Genomic DNA, 19,159 nt, shown 5'->3' with positions numbered 1-19,159 from the left:
TGATTTCTTTCCACCAGAGTTTAAGCAGGTGCACAGGGAATAATGTTGCTCTGTGATGACCAGTAACAGTGTAGACGCAGTCATTAGCATTTTTGTGGGATTATGTGTACAGGCTAGCAACAGTCCAGCTGCTTTGAGCTCTACCCAGCAAAGACAGATGTGTTGGCTCTCAAAGTTGTTCTTTTAACATGTCCCCCTCAGCTCAATGTGGCAGTGAAGTGTCTGAAGACAGACGTGCTCAACCAACCAGATGCTCTGGACGACTTCATCTGTGAGGTCAATGCCATGCACTCTCTTGACCACCAGAACCTCATCCGTCTCTACGGAGTCGTCCTCACACACCCCATGAAGATGGTGAGTGAGTGTGCGTGTTCTCATCTAAAACAAATTGGTGGCAAAGACAGGGTGCTAAAGTATCAAGGCCTTGAGAAGGGAGGGGTGGGCTAAAATAAGGCCTGACATTTGCATGCTCTCTCAGACTCATTATTTGCTGACACTGACTTCTGGAGTTATTCCTGATTGGCAGTGTTCATTGTCTCCGGTGGCGATATGCTTCTTGTCATATCACTTTTTCAGTCGTTATGAAATGAAACTTAATATTGTCCCCTTTTCTCCCCCTGCCTCTCTTCCCTGAATGACCCCACTTTATCACCTTTCTTTCTCTAAGGTGACTGAGCTTGCGCCTCTTGGCTCCATGCTGGATCGTTTGAGAAAGACCCTGGGCCATTTCCTCATTTCCACCTTGTGTCAGTACACCATCCAGATTTCCAATGGCATGGGTTACCTAGAGTCCAAACGCTTCATCCACAGAGACCTGGCTGCCAGAAACATCCTGCTGGCTTCCAGTGAGCAGATCAAAATCGGAGACTTCGGACTAATGAGGGCACTGCCTAAGAACGATGACCATTACGTCATGCAAGAGCATCGCAAAGTCCCTTTCGCCTGGTGAGGGAGGGAGGTTTGGAGGGCTGGATATATTCACAAAGGAAGAGTTCGTGTTTGCATGTGGTTTGAATCTATAGAGAAGGGATATGGAGAGCTTAAAATTATTTGGTTGATTTTGTTTATATGCAGTGACATGCCAGAGCTCAGGATTCAGATTGAATTTGAATGAGGTCATTGTTTGTGGCCCTTGTTTTGATTAAATGAACTGTGCATGATCCTCATTTCATTTTTCCTCTTGGTGGATTGTTCATTTACGGCATTTTATTCTACTGACGTAATGTCTATGCATGGTGTTTTTTTTCACATAGGTGTGCCCCAGAGAGCCTGAAGACACGCACATTTTCTCATGCCACAGACACATGGATGTTTGGTGTGACACTATGGGAAATGTTTACCTACGGTCAGGAGCCCTGGCTCGGACTAAATGGTAGTCAGGTAACCCCACCACATACAATCTGTACTTTCAGTTAGTCATAAACATCTACCTTTTGAATGACCAGCTTTCGTACAGATATGAACCAATGACCCAAATAGGGCTTGCTCGATTATGGCAAAAAAAAAAATATCATAATCACGATTATTTTGGCCAATATTGCAATCACAATCAGTGTTTCCTCTAGGATTTTTTCCAGCTGTGGTGGCAGGCCTATTTCCCCCTGGTGGTTAAACCTCACCACCACCCAAGAATCATGCGCACTCACACACAGGCCACTTTCTGAGGAATTGAAAAATGAAAACAACCAAGCATCTCTATCAAAATTTTTTTGGAAGATATTTATTTGCAAAGATTTAAACTGCTACATTAAGAGAAGGCTAAATTCATAATATATGGCAAAAATACTATTATAAATTAGGTTAGAAGATAATTCAGCAGCAAAAGTTATTCTAGAAAAATCATGAGTGCACAATAATTTTATAAAATCTGAACATTTAGTGAAGAAATTTTTTTGTGATGAACAAATAAAAGGTCAAATGTTCCACATTGCTCTTTGTATTGTTATAAAAGACATTGATGAAAAACAAGTAAATATATTTATACAGTATACCATAAAATGAAAAGACATGTATAGTTATAGTAAGTAGTATAGTACATTTATAAGTTATAGTGCCACTTTTTAATGAGGCAACAACATATGATAGATAGGACAGAATAATCTTTCATTGCACAAAAGTATTATAATATGAAAGGCTCCAATACAGAGCGGCACAAAGTGCTTATGTGCATTCCGTGGACAGAATGATGCGCTTGAAGCAACATGGAGTCACTGCTCGCAGCGCTTCACATAGAAAAGTTCAAAGGACAAAGGGAAGAGATGGTGATGCTTAGTGTATTATATCTTTTAACAGTTTTAAATTTCAGTTACTGTGCGTGTGAAGAACAATTCATAGTGCTCACTACTCCAGTGTTGGGATCTAACAGACACGCGGGAGAAAGATGACATGGTTTAGAAACCACAATAAACTCATGCAAGATAAAGTCCTTTTATGCAAAACCATTGACCTTTATCTACAAAAAAAGTATAATAATGGGAACATTGATCTTGGAGTGAGTTTCATCGTGCTACTATCGTAACCAAATGTGACTTGCTGTTTAAATACTGAATGGAGAATGACTGAGGAGAGATGAGTTTGCATTAACTTTAACCTAATGACTTAAATATTAATTTGTACCTCACATTATGCTATCGAATGGCTTCAGAATTCATACAGTCTTACAAAATACAAATCTGATGAAATGGCGCACATTGCGTTCCCAGATTAATGTTACAAGCAACCCAAACTTACAGAATATGCAGAGATGGAGTTTGAGACGCGCTCCACGCATGTAAATGGTAACAGTTCATGTGGAGCAGCATTTACTGTGAATGGAGCCGCTCTGAGACGCACGCAAGTAACCTACACACATGTAATAAAGCGCATATTAAATGTGTACACAAATAAAAGTGGACCCTTTTCAAATTAATTATTACTCTTATCTGTATGACCAAAATGACAGTGTATTTTAAGTTGAAAAAATGCAAGTGATCGCACAGGCGCTTCCCATGTCGTGCAGTTAAGAGTGCTATACTTAAGCTTCCTTCCACTTGTACACATGGATCGCCTAATAGTAGCGCACATTTATCTAGGTTAACATTTGAGCGAGCGCCCATGTAAAGTTTTGGATTTCCTGCCTACAAGGAACTGCCTTTAAAGTCCTCACGGACTGCGTGACTTTGCCACTTCCTGTGGAGTTTTTTTTTTCTCCTCTGAGACTATTAGGGGGCAGCCCTAGTTTTAATACATTGTGCAGCCTTAGAAAACTGTCTATTTATGACGTTCATGGATTCTCGTCCGTGGAATGGCCACTTCCTGTATTTTGCCAGTTACTCGACACGTGTAAATTACAATCAAGGATTTTTTAAAATCAATTACTTGATTTTAATCAAGAAATCGTGACAGCCCTAGTCACGTAACAATTTTATGTTTTATGCACAAATAATTGTTTTATCTTGATTATCGTATTTTCATAATCATTTCTAAATTTTCAGAAACTCAATTTCGATTAATCGCATAGCCCTAACCCCAAAAATCTGATATTTAGAGCCTAAAATTGAATTTGCTGCTTAATAGTAATCCTGCCATTATTGCATTAATTTACTGGGTCAATCACAATTTTTTTTTAAATGTGTGTTTTTGACAGATCCTCCACAAAATAGATAAGGAGGGTGAAAGGCTGCCTAAACCAGAGGACTGTCCTCAGGACATCTATAATGTCATGATGCAGTGTTGGGCTCAAAAACCAGTTGACAGGCCAACCTTTGTGGCTCTAAGGGAATTTCTAATGGAAACCATGCCTACAGACATGAGGGCCCTGCAGGACTTTGATGAACCTGACAAGCTTCAAATCCAGATGAATGATGTCATTACCATCATAGAGGGCAGGTGAGCTCTTTTACCATAGAATTTATAAAAAACGGTTTTGAGGTGGTGAATTAAAATAACAAATATCTAGATTTTTTTTTTGTTCAAAGGTGAACTCGCGCTGCCTCCCCTAGTGGTCGCTATGGGGAATGACTCAGACATGAGAGGTGTATGAAGCATGAGTCTAAACACAACAATGGACTTGACATAGGCAGGCGGCAGCTTCTCCCAGACAGCGAGTCTGAGTTGTTAGGCTTTAAGAAGCCACCTTTGTAATCTGTTCTGACCGTAGAACATCGTTAGGCAGCCTCTCGTTTGAGTCGTCATACTGAGGTCTCTGTCCTCAGAGCTCAGCTAGGCAGTATGCTAGGTTGTTAGGCTCTTTGTGAGCCTCCTTTACTACTGACTTTACAGTAGTGGAGCGTTTTAGGCCTCGTCTCGTTATAGAGAGTCACTCTTCTCTGGCCTCCGCTACCTAGAGCCCCGCCTGAATAGCAGTTCAGAGTTGTTAGGCTTTGCGAGGCCTCATTGGTAGGCTGTTCTGAGCGTTGGACACCGATAGGCGGCCTCTCACTTTACAGAGTTGCTATATTTAGGCCGCCGTCCATAGAGCTCGGCCAGGCAGTAGTGTCAAGTAATTAGGCTCTCTGTGACCCTCCTTGATTACTGCCTCTACAGAGGAGTGAGACTGAGGCCTCAACTCTGTGTGCCTCCTTCATGGCTATTCTTAGCGTTGGGCATAGTAAGCCTCCTTTCGCTTTGGTGAGTTGTCATGCGGAGACCTCTGCCTTTAAAGCTCAACTAGGTAGCAGTATCAAATTGTTAGGCTCTACTGAGCCTATTTCACTAATGCCTTTAAGTGTTGCTAGGCTCTTACTATAGAGAGTCATCCTTCAAGGCCCTATTATGTAGCCGCCTTGACAGATGTAGGACTTAGTACTCAGGCCTCTGTCCCATGAGCTAAGCCAGGGGCCAAGTTGCTAGGCTCCTTGGCTAATGCACCTAAACCGGTGCGTTGTTAGGCCTCCTCTAGCTATAGAGAGTCTTTCTGCTGAGACCTCCACTCTCCAGAGCTCCGCCTGGGCTGCAGTTCTGAGTTGTTAGGCTTTAGGTGAACATCCTTGGATGCTGTCCTGAGTGTGGAACATAGATGACCTCCTCTCAATATCAGGTAGTTGGGCTTTCTGTGAGCCGCCCTGTAAGCTGTCATGGGTGCAGGATATAGTAGGCCTCCTCTCACTTTGGAGAGTTGTTATGCTGAGGACTTCATCTTCGGGGCTCACCAGGTAGCAGCGCTGAGTTGGTAGGCTCCCTCTGAGCCTCCTTGGTTACTGCCTGTACTATGGAGCGTTATTAGGCCCCCTCTCGCTATATCAAGTAGCTAGGCTCTCTGTGAGCCTTCTTGGTAGCTGTCCTGGGTGTAGGACATAGTTAGGCCTCCTCTCACTTCGGAGAATCATTATGCTGGGAGCTCCGTCCTCAGAGCTCGACCAGGCATCAACGCTGAGTCGTTAGGCTCCCTCTTAGTTTCCTTGGTTACTGCCTGTATTATGGAGCATTGTTAGGCCTCCTCTCGCTAGAGTTATCTTATTGAGGACTCCGCTAGAATAACAATTTGTGAGTTGTAGGTTCTCTGTTAGCCTCCTTACAAGACATCCTGAGCGTGGGGCGTTGATAGGTCTCCTCTCGATTTAGAGTCATCATGCTGAGACCTCCGCTCCTAGAGCTCGGCCAGCTTTTTTGCTAAGTCCTTAGGCTCTCTGTGAGCCTTCTTGGTTGCTGTCCTGGGTGTAGGACATAGTTAGGCCTCCTCTCACTTCGGAGAGTTATTATGCTGGGAGCTCCGTCCTCAGAGCTCGACCAGGCATCAACGCTGAGTCGTTAGGCTCCCTCTTAGTTTCCTTGGTTACTGCCTGTATTATGGAGCATTGTTAGGCCTCCTCTCGCTAGAGTTATCTTATTGAGGACTCCGCTAGAATAACAATTTGTGAGTTGTAGGTTCTCTGTTAGCCTCCTTACAAGACATCCTGAGCGTGGGGCGTTGATAGGTCTCCTCTCGATTTAGAGTCATCATGCTGAGACCTCCGCTCCTAGAGCTCGGCCAGCTTTTTTGCTAAGTCCTTAGGCTCTCTGTGAGCCTTCTTGGTTGCTGTCCTGGGTGTCGGACATAGTTAGGCCTCCTCTCACTTCGGAGAGTTATTATGCTGGGAGCTCCGTCCTCAGAGCTCGACCAGGCATCAACGCTGAGTCGTTAGGCTCCCTCTTAGTTTCCTTGGTTACTGCCTGTATTATGGAGCATTGTTAGGCCTCCTCTTGCTAGAGTTATCTTATTGAGGACTCCGCTAGAATAACAATTTGTGAGTTGTAGGTTCTCTGTTAGCCTCCTTACAAGACATCCTGAGCGTGGGGCGTTGATAGGTCTCCTCTCGATTTAGAGTCATTATGCTGAGACCTCCGCTCCTAGAGCTCGGCCAGCTTTTTTTTGCTAAGTCCTTAGGCTCTCTGTGAGCCTCCTTGGCTCCTGTGAGCGTTGTTAGGCCTCCTCTCCTAGAGAGCTATCTTTTGAGCTAGCCTCTCGTTAGCCTCTATGGGAGCCTTTTGGCTACTGACGTCAATGTGGAGTGTGCTAGGCCTCCTCTCATTATGAGAGTCTTTGTATTGAGGCCTCCACTCTGCAGAGCTTTGTTGGTCAGACTGAGTTTATAGCTCTTTGAGTGTTGCTCTTGTCCTCTTGTTTGATGCCTCAACTCTTCAGGGCTGCCTGAACAGAAGTTCTGAGTGTAAGGCTCTCTTTGGAGGCCTCCGTTCTTGAGAAGCTCCGGTCTATGATCGCGTTGCTTGTGTGCACTGTAGGGATGAGAACTCCTTTGAGTCCTTTGACTTAGCTTAGTAAATAGGGCATTCATCCCTTCAGCATGGCAGTGTAGGTATTCCATTCCCTATTGCAACCCCTAGGGGACGCAGCACAAGTTTCCTTTCGAAAGGGAATGACTCAGGTTACGCATGTAACCATGGTTCCCTGAGAATAGGGAACAAGACAATGCATCCCTTTGCCATGCTTTCGGTATTCCTGCAGACGTCTCCTTTCAGACAAGAAGCGGATGACGTTTTAGCACAGGTGCCCTTTTATACTCTCGGTCGCACCAGTGGTGACGTCATAGGCTGCCGCCTGCCAATGTCAACTTCATTGTTGTGTTTAGACTCATGCTTCAGAACCCGGTCATGCCAGAGGCATTCCCCATAGCAACTCCTAGGGGATGCAGTGTCTCGTTCCCTATTCTCAGGGAACCGTGGTTACATGCGTAACCTGAGACATTATTTTAGCTTATTTTAATGCTTGATATGTCTTATTTTAAGTAATTTTAAAAATAAGATTCCCTATTGGAAATTCGCTGAGAACCACTGGTTGACACTAAAGGAGGGGAATTGTAATACATTTAAAGGTTCTGGTTAAATAACTCAGACTGATTCATAAGTGTTTGATTTGCTAACAAGAATCTGCTCATATGATTTACTCTTTCACGAAACAAACTGTACTGGTTGCATCAACAGTTGGTTCTAGTATTTAAAAATACATTTGAAATACTGGTTCTCAGTTCCCAACCCTATCGGCACCAGTCGGCTTCCAGTACTTGTCTTAAAAATGGTCTCTGTGTGCCCCGCAGGGCAGAGAACTACTGGTGGAGAGGTCAGAACAAGCGTACCCTGAAGGTTGGTCAATTTCCCAGGAACACGGTCACGTCAGTTGCAGGTCTCTCTGCCCATGACATAAGCCGTCCACTGAAGAACAGCTTCATTCACACAGGCCATGGAGACTCTAATCCTCACCGCTGCTGGGGCTTTCCTGACAGAATCGATGAGTGAGTCCCTCAAATGTAATCTCACACGTGTGCTCTTTATTTTCACAATGTGGTGTTCTTTGAAATAGGAGTTTTAATTGGTCGTCACCTTCATTTATATAGCGCCTTTTACAATACAGATTGTTTCAAAGCAGCTTTACAGTGATAATAGGAAATTAATGGAACAAAGATTGTTTTGGCTGTACAGCAGCTCTAGAAGAAAATCATTGTCCAGTTTAAGTGATTCAATTCCGTTGTAAAAATTATTAGTTATTAAGGACGCTTAAACGACACCGTTCTGGCCATTTATTTACACGACAACGGTGTTTGATGGCCTGATACCGTTATCATTTCCGTGTAAACTTCAAAAACGTGAATCTGTGAAAACGGTGACGGCATGCTCATGCGTATTACGCGTTTAGTCTATAGGTATGTGCATTTATATCCATATGTGCGTGGACACGTAGTCTTTCTTTACAAAGTGACATCGCCAAATTACAAGTTTCCACGGATCCATGTGAACGGGAATCATTTTGATAACGTTTTTATTAGGGATGCACGATGATATCAGGACAACATCGGTATCGGCCGATAAAAGCTTAAAATGACCATCATCGGCATCGGCCGATATGAATATTTCTGCCGATGAGTCTTGCCGATAGGGTGGCGTGTTTCCTATGCGCACGTGACGACCGTGAACGAAGCATGAGCGCCAGCAACTTAAACTTCCAACTAGGGGTGTGCGTCTCACGGTTTCTGATCGTGCATTCTATCAGTTCAATTCTGGCGCCTTCATCTCAACATACTGTACAACGCGACGTACATTCACATCACGCAGAGGTAGAGTTACACTCACGGGAAACCGCAATTCACAAAAGTTCATTGTTTGCATGTGCGTCAAAGTCTTGCTAGGTAAACATGTCATTCACGTGCTGATGCGCTGTTCTAACATCCGCTTTTCTGAGCGCGTTACACCCGACGCTCACAGGAACTAAAAGCCTGTCACAGCGCCTGCACACTGGACTAATCTTTCGATTCTTATTGTGCTGATACTGTCAAATACACACAAGGTTTACATAAACAAAGTTGGTTATGTCTAAAGTGAAAGCAAACAGAGAAAATCTGCTTGTCAAATGCGTGTATATTAGACGCGTCGCGTTACTCGTGTGCAGTTCTTAAAGAGACAATCATAATATTCTGCCGCTTGTCTTTAAAGAGATACTGCACCCAGAAATAAAAATTCTGTCTATCTAATGTTGTTTCAAACCTGGATTCATTTCTTTCTTGTGCTTAAATATACGAAGCACAACGAAGTCACTGGAGTACAGCAACTGTTTGGTTAGCCACATTCTTCCAAATAACTTTTATAATTTCAACAGAAGAAAGAATGATGACAATTTAAATTTTTGGGAGAACTATCCCGTTAATGTTAATAAAACAACAAAACAGAGGAAATCACTCACTGCTCTTGACTGAGAACATTAATAGAAGCTTTAATAAGCTTTTTTTGCACTTAAAAAAAATACAAATATATCGGTATCGGTATCGGCATCGGGCAAAATTAGTTTGAAAATATCGGCATATCGAATATCGGCCAAAATCCTATATCGTGCATCCCTAGTTTTTATATGTACAGAGGGAAAGGGGAGGCCGAGGAGGCCTTCGCAGGGGACAGTCTAGTTGACCCAATTAAAGAGTGTTATTTTTATTTCAGTGATTTTTTTTTTTTCTTTTTTTTTTCTTTTCTTAATGGCTTAAAAAAAAAAGCATTTTTTCAATCTCAATGTTTAAAGAGTTTATGATAAGCTATTCTTATCCAAGGATGTATGTAAATTTTTAAGAGCTCATGTATTAATTGCCCACATAGATATGGTTATCGGCTTAACATCAGTTGATTAATTGTCCTGACCAATGTATTGGTCTATCTCTAGTGTAAATGTTGGTCTGTATCACAGTGATAGCGTTAATTTGTGTAACCAGTGTTCTCACAAAACATGTTTATGTTCTGCTAACCTCCCCTAGAATCATGCTTCTCTTTTAATTACTGTAGCTGTTCACACAACCACATCACATTTTAATAAATGCTACATTAATATAGATCAGTAGGCTCCTTAAGATGAATGAGGAAATAATACTTAGTAGTTTTTAGTGGGCGCGAGTGTAAACTCGCAAGTTGTAAAGATGAAACCTTTCTGGTCACACGCTGGATAACAAATGCTTCTGTCATGGCCAATAAGTAAAGTGCCACATTCACTTAGATGGAGCCACGGCCCAAGTCTTTGCACATAATGACAGCAAATAAACACTTTGCTTCATCAGCACAAGGTGGCAGTAGAACACAGTACACTGTCTCTACCATACAGTTGGCTGTATAAACTGATACCACAGCTGTAAATACTGCTGTAAAACATCCTGTAAAATATAAGGGTGGCTGTTAAAGTCTTTTTACAACTTTGGTAATACAGTGTCATTAAATCTTCTTTTGGCAGGGTTCTAAAGCCTGTTTTTCTGGTGAACTTAGATTTAAGAAATGGTTTTGTATAGACACTGATGGGCTGCTAAATGCTTCTGCCATTCTGTTGCTTTTGCAGTCTTTATCTCGGGAATCCCATGGATCCTCCAGATGTGCTAGGGCTGGATTTGAACTCTGCCAGACCAACTCAACTCCCTGGACGTGCTAGGAGTAAGCGAATGACTTTCATTTAGAAAAGTTTAAATATTTATAAACAGGGTTCCCACACTCATGGAACATGTCAAAACATGGAAATGTCAAAACATTTTAAAATTGATTCCAGGCCTATTGTACTTTCTATTCGTCAGAGTCCTGTACAAAAAAAGAAACAAAAAGTGTTGTTTCCCACAACATTTTAAGCTACACAACACTGATAATGTGACACTGAAGACTGGAATAATGGCGGCTGGAAATTCAGCTTTGCCATCAAAAGAATAAATTACATTTTAAAGTATATTGAAATGGGAAACTGTTATTTTAAATATGAATATATTAATTGTAATATTTAATAATATTACTGTTTTACTGTATTTTTTTATCAAAAAATTGCAGCTTTAGGTGAGTATATAAGACTTCTTTAAAACAAAAAAAACTTTTGAATGTGTGTGTTTTTTATTATTTTTATTATGCTCTGCACACAAACAAATCTTTGGCTAGATAGTGTTCAAAGTAAAACTACTTTGTTAGCCACAGTAATGTTCAATTTGTGAGGAATTGTTATTTTGAATGTGGTCTCTTCAACAATCTGGTTCACAGATCAGAGCATTGGTTTGTATAGAGAATTTGACTGGTGGTGTGTGGACGTTGTCTGTGTTCTTCAAGTTTGTGTTGGCATATATGAACATGGCAATTGTCCTCCTATCCGCACTAAATGGACCACCTCAATTTTGAGCGAACTCTCGAATGGTTTGCTCTGGTTGAGAAAGCAGTCCAAGCCAGAAAGAATGACCGATAGCTCTATTACCTACAAAATCTGTGGGTCAGCACATCACTCTACGTCATAATTAAAATAAATGCCTTTAAATGAATCTACTGTAAAACAGGTGCAAAATTGTTTTTCCAGGATCAGCCCTGATTAGCGCTTAAACTGATAAATAGAAATAATAGTGATAAACTGAAAGCAATCAGCCAGCTGAGCTGTTGTCCATCCATCATTAAATTTGTTAATGTTGCTGAGCTAAACTCCAGAATGTAAACAGATCTGAAAATGCTCTGAATAATTTATTGATGTATTAGTTTGACTCTAATTTTAATAAAAAAATAAAAAATAAAAAATAATTCTTATCCAGTAATCATTAATGGATAGAAAGAAATGTGTTGGTTAAAAAGTGTGGAATCCTTGTAATCCAAAACCCTACTTTAAAAATATTGACTCTAAAATAACTCAATTCCCAAACAAATATATGTTTGCTTTTTTCAGTTAACTGCTTCAGGTCATCATGCTTTGGGCACTCTCACTTCTGTTCTGTTTTGTTCTTTTTCTTTTTTCTACCTGCAAAATTTCTTTGCATATGCTTTCTATCTTTCACTTGCTTGCTTGCTCTACAGAGGAGCCTCCCCCTCGGCCCCCTCAGCCATCTTTGCTGGTTAAGAGTAAGTGTGGACCCTCAGTTCAGTTTACTCCTAGCACCCCTCCTCAAAGTTACTGCACATCTGTATTGTATGCCTTTTTTTTGCTCTCTTTCTCCCTCTGCTTCTATCCCAATTGGTCCTGCTTTTTAGTTCTTATCTGTTTGTTGTGTATATGCCCATGTGCTGATATGACTTTTGGTAAACGTAATACCTATTTTTCACCAAAATAATGCTGGTTGCGGAGCTGGTGCTCAACTGGGATCTGCAAATCAAATCGAAATGCTCAAAATCTGAATCAAAAATTGTGAAATTACACTAGTGTAGCAAATTAGCACAAAGAGGAAATATGAATTATTAAACATAACTTGTTATGATTGATTTATGAATATTTTGATCAGTTAAGCTGTAATATTAATTAGGCTACATTAAGAAATGTTTGAAATTTTCAGTTAAATTTTTGACAGGGCAAGTAAAAATTAACCACTGGCCTGACCGTGCCAGTAGAAAAAATATTTAGCGTTGAGCCCTGCCCCTGTTTCCCCTGTTGAGTCTGTAATGCCATCACAAGCTTTGGTGCATCAGTCAGCTGTCATTAAATATAGAATAAAAAAAATCATAGCCCTTAATTCATATATAATATTAGTAAACAGAATAATTTGACAATTGAACATGGAAAGTAAAGTGTCTGGAGTAGCTGCGGTAAAAAGCTTGTGGAATGAATGAAGACTGAATGTGTATTACATTTGGTCCCTAAAATATAGAACATTTTCTTGATTATAGTGGGTGTAAATAATTTTTTTAAATTATTTACAATTTATTTTTTGTTACTAGTTACTGATTTAATAGCACATTTGGACTCGTTTTGGAACTGATATTTCCAGCACAGCCATTTTTTTTATGTAGACACCAAAGAGGTCTGTGCATTAGCTTTCCCATTCAACAAGACTTGCCAAACCTAGACCCTTTGTTGAATCGCTTGGTGCTGGCTCCCACCCAAATGCTGGTGAAAAAAGGTTATGAGACATGTTGGTGTTCATTAGTTTCTCTTAAGGAATCTGAGATATACTATACCTTCATGACTCTTCATCGTGTATGCTCAATATTTATCTCTCTATAACAGTTCCTCTGTCATTACATTACATTTCATGCTCAACAGTTCATATTTGTTTGCCTGTGTTTATGTCATGTGACCAGAACCTTGCTATGATGTTGTTGCTGAGGATGAGGACCAATCTTCATCAGGTCTTCGGCGACTCTCTTTGAAGAAGAAGGGCCTTAAGCTCAAACCAGCCGCCTGGGTCTCTGCTACCAAATTAGGTGATCGTTCGACATACGGTGTGCGGACTCCAGGGGGCAGCACTCCCACAGAAGTCTCTCTCATAGACTTTGGAGAGGAGTTTCCATCGATCACACCTTCACCCTCTCCTGTGATGGAAATCCAGATCCCAACCCTTGCTAAACTGGCACTTGAAGCAGAGAACATTTTGGACAGAACTCCTCCTCAGAGCCCCTCACGCTCTCTACCCCGCCCCCTTCACCCTACCCCAGTGGTGGACTGGGACGCCCGGCCCCTTCCTCCACCCCCAGCCTATGACGATGTAGCACAAGATGAAGATGACTTTGAAGTGAGTTCTATCAACAGTGCGGAACGCGGAGCTGATGAACCATGCTCTCCACGTACGCCCTGCACTCCTACCAGTGAGTGCAAACCTCATGTAGAAGACAATTTGTTTTTGCCCTGCAGGCAGAGTAATGCCTGCACCTTCTCGCAGTCTGCTGAGATCTTCGAAGAGTTGCAGCAGGAGTGTATGAGGCACCTCAATGTACCTGTGAGCTCTACCAGCCCTTGTCTGGAGACACACCGCCAGATTGTCCTAACGTTTTCTGAAGACAAACCCCAGATACCCCCACGCATCCCCATACCACCCCGTCCAGTCAGACGTGCTGGTGGCGATTATGCCCGCTGGTCTGGTGAGCTTTCCCCAGTCTCAGGAATTGAGGATATGGAGCGTCCACCCCAGATTCCCCCACGAGACCCCCTCTCTCAGTCTGGCTCACGCACACCAAGTCCACATGTGGGCTCCCCTCAGACTCGCAGCAGCCTCTGCTCAGCCGCCTCCATCTGCGGCCCATCCTACCTCTCCACCTCACCTGCTAAACTCATGCCAACCACTCAGAGCTTTGCCTCTGATCCCAAATATGCTGCTCCCAAGGTCATCCAGGCACAGGGCAAAGATAAGGAGCAAGCCAAAGGGCCCTGCATTCTGCCTATTGTACGTGATGGCAAGAAGGTCAGCAACACGCATTACTACCTCCTGCCTGAGAGGCCTCCGTATCTGGACCGCTACGATAAGTTCTTCAAAGAGGCAGAGAGCGGTGAGGAGAAGAAGCAGATAAACACAGCCACTGTTAAGCCCATGGTCCATCAACAAGGGGAACTCAAGTCCAATTTCTCCTCCAATAACAACAGTAGTTTGACAGGCTCTGGATTTAGAGGTGGGCTAAAGAACTCTCACAGCCTGTGCCGAGTAAGCTCTGATGGCTCATTTAACAGGGCTGACAGCACCAGCAACCACGACAGAGTCAGACTGGTGAGAGATTTTGAGGTTTATATTAAACAGATCCTTTTTATTACTGGTGGTTCTCTTTCAGAACTTTTAGAAAAAGTTGTGTGCTTCCAACATAAGCAGTCATGTCCTTTTTGAATGTCAGAATAGTGATTTATGAGTGACTTGGGCTGTCAGTATGGGGTCATAATTGAGGGAACTTGTTGTTGGCCAGAGTAATTATCTTATAATAGTGCAGCATGCAGATAGCCCATAATTCTGTTCCATAACCTAGTGAGTTTCCATGGATAACTTCATTACAGCTACCCCCCCCTCCCCCCCTCCCCCCCTCCCCTTAAAAAAACACTATGCTTATTTAGTTGTTTAGGGCAAAATTTGGGTGAAGACAATCCCAGAATGTTTAGCAGTGAGCTACCTGAGAAAATGTATCCAAGACAGCAGAAGAAAATGGTCATTATATTTAGGAAGAGGCTGTATGCGTAAATCGTGTTAAAAGCTAAATACACTGTCTTTACTCTCCACACCACTCTACTAGTGGTCAAACTGGTTTCTTTGTTATTTAATTCAATTAAAATTGTTTTTGTTATGCTATGCTATGCGTTGTTTTGCAAATTACATTTGTTCTGGGTTCAGGCGAAATTCTGAGCTTGCAGCCCTCTCCTCGGACAGCACACCAAATACGCATATTTTTTGCTTTATATGATTATATGTAAGTGTGAACTTGTGAAATGGCCTTTGTGACTGCCCATGTAGGCTGTAGCACAGAGAAGCAGTTCATAGCTTTTGAAACCGAGCTGTCTGTTAAACAATTAGATTATATAATTAAGTAATGAATTAGGCTCACATTATTCTCTCTGATTATCCAAAGCACTCCTTTACTGGCCATCTATGGATTTAAGTTCATAAATTGGATTTGCCCTGTTTAGGTGCAGGAGGCTGTCCATGGAGTAACAATTGAAGAATGTCAGGTGGCTTTACAGAATCACAGCTGGAATGTGCAAAAGGCTGTACACTACTTGAAGGTAACAGCCATCACAGCTGTCTTGATTCACTGGCTGGTTAATTGTAATCTAATTAGGGGCCAAGCACCAAAGGTCTTCTTCTTCTTCTCTCTTGAGTCTATGGCAGCCCATATAACTGCATGTGGGAAAGTTATGAAATTTGGCACACAGATAGAGGACAGTCGGAACAGTCACCATAGCAAATTTGGATTCCACCATTTAGAATTTTCCAAACTCCTCCTTGGCCGATTTTCACGAAAATTTAATCAGATCATCTTTAGATCAGGCTGACAAAAAGGTATGGAATTCAAGTTGATTCGTCAAACCGTTCTCGAATAAGATGCAAAGAAGAGCTTGCCAAAATGAACGTAAGGCTATATATTCTCTGCATATATAATATATTCTGACCAAACTTGGTTTGTGTTATGACAATCATGACCTGAGGGTACCTGCACTGTTTCGGCGCATTGCCACCTAGTGGCCAGGAGATATGAAATATTTAAATTTTTGCTTATAACTTCAGGACGGTTTGCCTAAAAAAACTGGTCTCTTTAGATATGGTGCAACATGCTGAGTAGAACGATATCCAATTTTTCCATATCGGCCATTTTGCATTTTGTCATAAAATGCTATATTTTACGAACACATTGGCGTATCGTCGTTACGAAACTCCGTATGTGTCTTTGGCACCATGCCCTGAAGGTACTCAAAACGTTTCAGGGCAGCATCACCTTGTGCTCAAAAGTTATAATGACATTTCCAAAAATGCTAATAACTTTTGATTAAATTAGCCTATTGTAAGTCTTAATAGATTCCTTGGGTCATGCCGAGAACATAAATACCGATTTTGCCATAGTCGGCTGAACTTCTTATATGCCATTTTGATTTTGTTTAAAACCCTACTTTTTCAAACTCTTCTTAGACCGTTGGTCCAATTTTCACCAAAATCGAATCGCATCATCTTCAGACCATGCCGTCAAAACATTATGGATTTCCCATGATGCCCAACCATGCTTGCATGACTTACTGTGCCTTCTTTGTGATTGGCCCCTTAATTGCTGCTTGCAGCTATATTTGTAATTTAATCTGTAAGTAATCAGTTTGGAAGTATATCCATGATGTTCATTTAGAACCTAATGCCTTAAATGACTCTTTTTCATGTTTCCCTTCTTTGGTTCCCAGGTGGAGCAGCTCTTCTGTCTGGGGCTGAAGACGAGGGTGGAGTGTCATAAGATTCTAGAGATGTATGACTGGAATCTGGAGTTAGCCAGTACACAACTGTTGGACTCCTATGGCTCGGTCAAGCTAAGGTAGGACACTCTTTCTTTTTTGTTGTTCTGTGCTGCCCCCTGCTCATAGTTTAACCTCTCCTTATAAACTCCTCATCTGCAGCATGAGTCTGTCCTTTTCCAGAAAGCTTATGTTCATAGCACCCAATTCCAAACTATTCTGTTTCCATTGAGCAGATGACCAAAATTCTTTTTGCCATACACTGATTATAATTTCCAGCTGGGCAAGGCCTATTCTATTTAAATCACCTCACAAATGCTCATTCTGTTTCATCAAACAGTTTGTGATGCTTTCCAACATCATGTCACATCCTGCTTAAAAACTTTCATGGAATTAATGTGCCATTAGTTACAACATTTGAATGTGTTGTACTCAGACTACAGTGAAAATAACCCCTCGAACCAAGAGAAGAGACGAATTTGTTTGCTGAGCCTGTTTCTTGATACCTGTACAGAGATGTTGCATTAACTCTAAATTAATTTCCGTCAATAACCTTAAATGTAACAATTATGCCCCAGGGAATACTCATGCCACTTTCAGTACCTATCATCAATTTCCATCTGTTGTAGAAAACATCCCGAGAGGGGGCTCAGTCTACAAAAAAATCGTAGTGTTGTGTGTGTGTGTTATTCCAAAGTCAGCACATTTTGATTTATTGCTGCCTGTAAAAAGAAAAAAAAGTTTTTACACCTTCACTACTTAGTTGTGCAGTACTGCATTACAAGTTGCTTTCCTGGCATTTTTTGTGTAGCTTTTAATTATAATGTTTATTTTTTAATTTTCCTTTTTCCTATTTTTTATCGCTCCCATTTTTGATTATATCATATTGTCCTGTATTGTTATCTTGCCTGTGCATTAGTTTAAGTTTTTGTCAAAATTTCTATGCATCAATTCTTTATTTATTTTCTTTCTTGCAGACGATGATGGATTGGAAAAATCCTCATGCTCTAAAAGACTGTTGAGAGCACAGAGGGGACACTAAGGGCCAACCAGGAATCTATCCTAACAAGCACATTTTACCTCCAGATCTGGCGTGTGTGTGTGTGTGCGTGTGTGCATGTGTGCGTGTGTGTGTTATACAAGCATAAGACAGTGACTGTTCCTCCACAAATCTCTCTCTAGGGTGCAATACAGGTTCACACAGGTCAAATTTTAAAGAACCCGCTTTTTATTTTCCAGTGGATTGCAACAGATGGAAAACAAGGTGCTGCTTGTCATTTTTCATAATTTTATACGAGAGGTGAATAGACAGACTTATGAAAGCCGTACGTATGTATATATTGTCAGATGTTTTGGTTATATATGTGCATCTGATTCGAATAGTTCCTTTTACATTTGCTTTTTTAATTTAATTTGTTTTGTGTGGGTCACTTGTAACAGAATAAGAGTTATTGAAACCTGACCTATTTCAAATGTATGTACAGTATGTTAAATTGATGTATTATATGTTAAAGCCCTTCATGTTAAACTATCATCCTCTGTCCCCCATGCTGAGAGACTTAAGACCCTCTCTCTGCCTTTAGTATTATTATTTTTGTACTTTGCTCATGAATCATTTTAAACCAATTGATTTTGCTGGCGTGGCAGTGAAGTCACAAAACAGTTTTATTATTTTTATTATTATTTGCACAATGCTTCCAATCTGAAAGTTAAAAGACAAAACGCTTGAAAATGCATCAGGAGACCTCCAAAGCACAATTAAAGTGACTGAACCTTTTCATTTTTTACAAATCACAACTGTTAATGTGTTTGTTTCAATGTGGTTGGCACAGCACTAGACTCGATTAGTTTCTCCTATAAAGTTGCACAGTGATGTTGTGGCATTTTTGGCATCATAACGTTTTGTTGCAACAACACATGCAAAAGATCTTAAAGATCGGCAGTAAGGTGTTTCAAACTGCTTGTCTACATGAATAGATCTGCTTGAACAGTGACCAACAGATAACAAAAAAAAAACAGTAAAAGAGTCCACAGAAATGTTAAAAGTATAAGACAGCCTGTACAACTGAATGGCAGTCTAACTGTGTTGTGTTTTGACTGTAGCACCCTTACTTTATGAATGCTCAGTATCATATGTGTGGGTATCGCATAGATGCTGCTTTTGTGTTCATCATGGTACGCTGTCCGCCGTCCTCTCCTTTGTCCTGGCAATTTGAGAACAGGACTTGTAGTATTTGTTACCCTGACAAATTCTGTGTTGTGCAACACCATTCTTCACCCTGCTGCTGATCATCTGAAGATTCAGTCAAGAATGGAAGCTAGTCCTAGTCTTACATTTATGCTGTTGTAATTTTAGATAGACTAAAGTGAGTTGTCCGATAACCCTGTGTTCCCATTCACATACTCATTAGTTCCATTTTCCAAATAGCTTTAAAAATTAGAACCTTGGTATCCTTATTTTGTAAAAAGCATAATGATGCAAAATTTATAGTATATAATATAAATATATAAATGTATTTTTTATTAAAATGATAATTTTTTATCTTTTTCTATGGAAGTGTCTTCATATTTTCTTTCTTCCTCTTCAACACA

At 41.1% G+C, this 19,159-nt stretch overlaps 1 protein-coding gene across 13 annotated transcripts in view; it reads left to right on the top strand.

Annotated features, from left to right (window-relative positions):
- The window catches only part of tnk2b (tyrosine kinase, non-receptor, 2b), a 101,867-nt gene extending 83,376 nt beyond the window's left edge, over positions 1-18,491 (top strand). For 10 of the 13 annotated variants that reach the window (XM_056264714.1, XM_056264719.1, XM_056264713.1 and 7 more), the window contains 11 exons: positions 202-354; positions 668-945; positions 1,254-1,380; positions 3,626-3,867; positions 7,512-7,706; positions 10,277-10,368; positions 11,746-11,790; positions 12,964-14,360; positions 15,263-15,358; positions 16,520-16,647; positions 17,545-18,491. In XM_056264714.1, coding sequence (XP_056120689.1) covers positions 202-354; positions 668-945; positions 1,254-1,380; positions 3,626-3,867; positions 7,512-7,706; positions 10,277-10,368; positions 11,746-11,790; positions 12,964-14,360; positions 15,263-15,358; positions 16,520-16,647; positions 17,545-17,551 — 2,760 coding nt within the window. In that variant the 3' untranslated portion in view covers positions 17,552-18,491. The remainder of the gene's footprint in view (positions 1-201; positions 355-667; positions 946-1,253; positions 1,381-3,625; positions 3,868-7,511; positions 7,707-10,276; positions 10,369-11,745; positions 11,791-12,963; positions 14,361-15,262; positions 15,359-16,519; positions 16,648-17,544) is intronic. The other 3 variants (XM_056264716.1, XM_056264715.1, XM_056264721.1) reach the window with 2 other exon arrangements.
- Positions 18,492-19,159: the final 668 nt, after the last annotated feature.

The sequence above is a fragment of the Rhinichthys klamathensis genome, unplaced genomic scaffold (assembly GCF_029890125.1).
Source record: "Rhinichthys klamathensis goyatoka isolate OS25496 unplaced genomic scaffold, OSU_Roscu_1.1 h1tg000011l_1, whole genome shotgun sequence".
NCBI lineage: Eukaryota > Metazoa > Chordata > Actinopteri > Cypriniformes > Leuciscidae > Rhinichthys > Rhinichthys klamathensis.
This window is presented reverse-complemented; position numbering and strand designations above follow the sequence as displayed.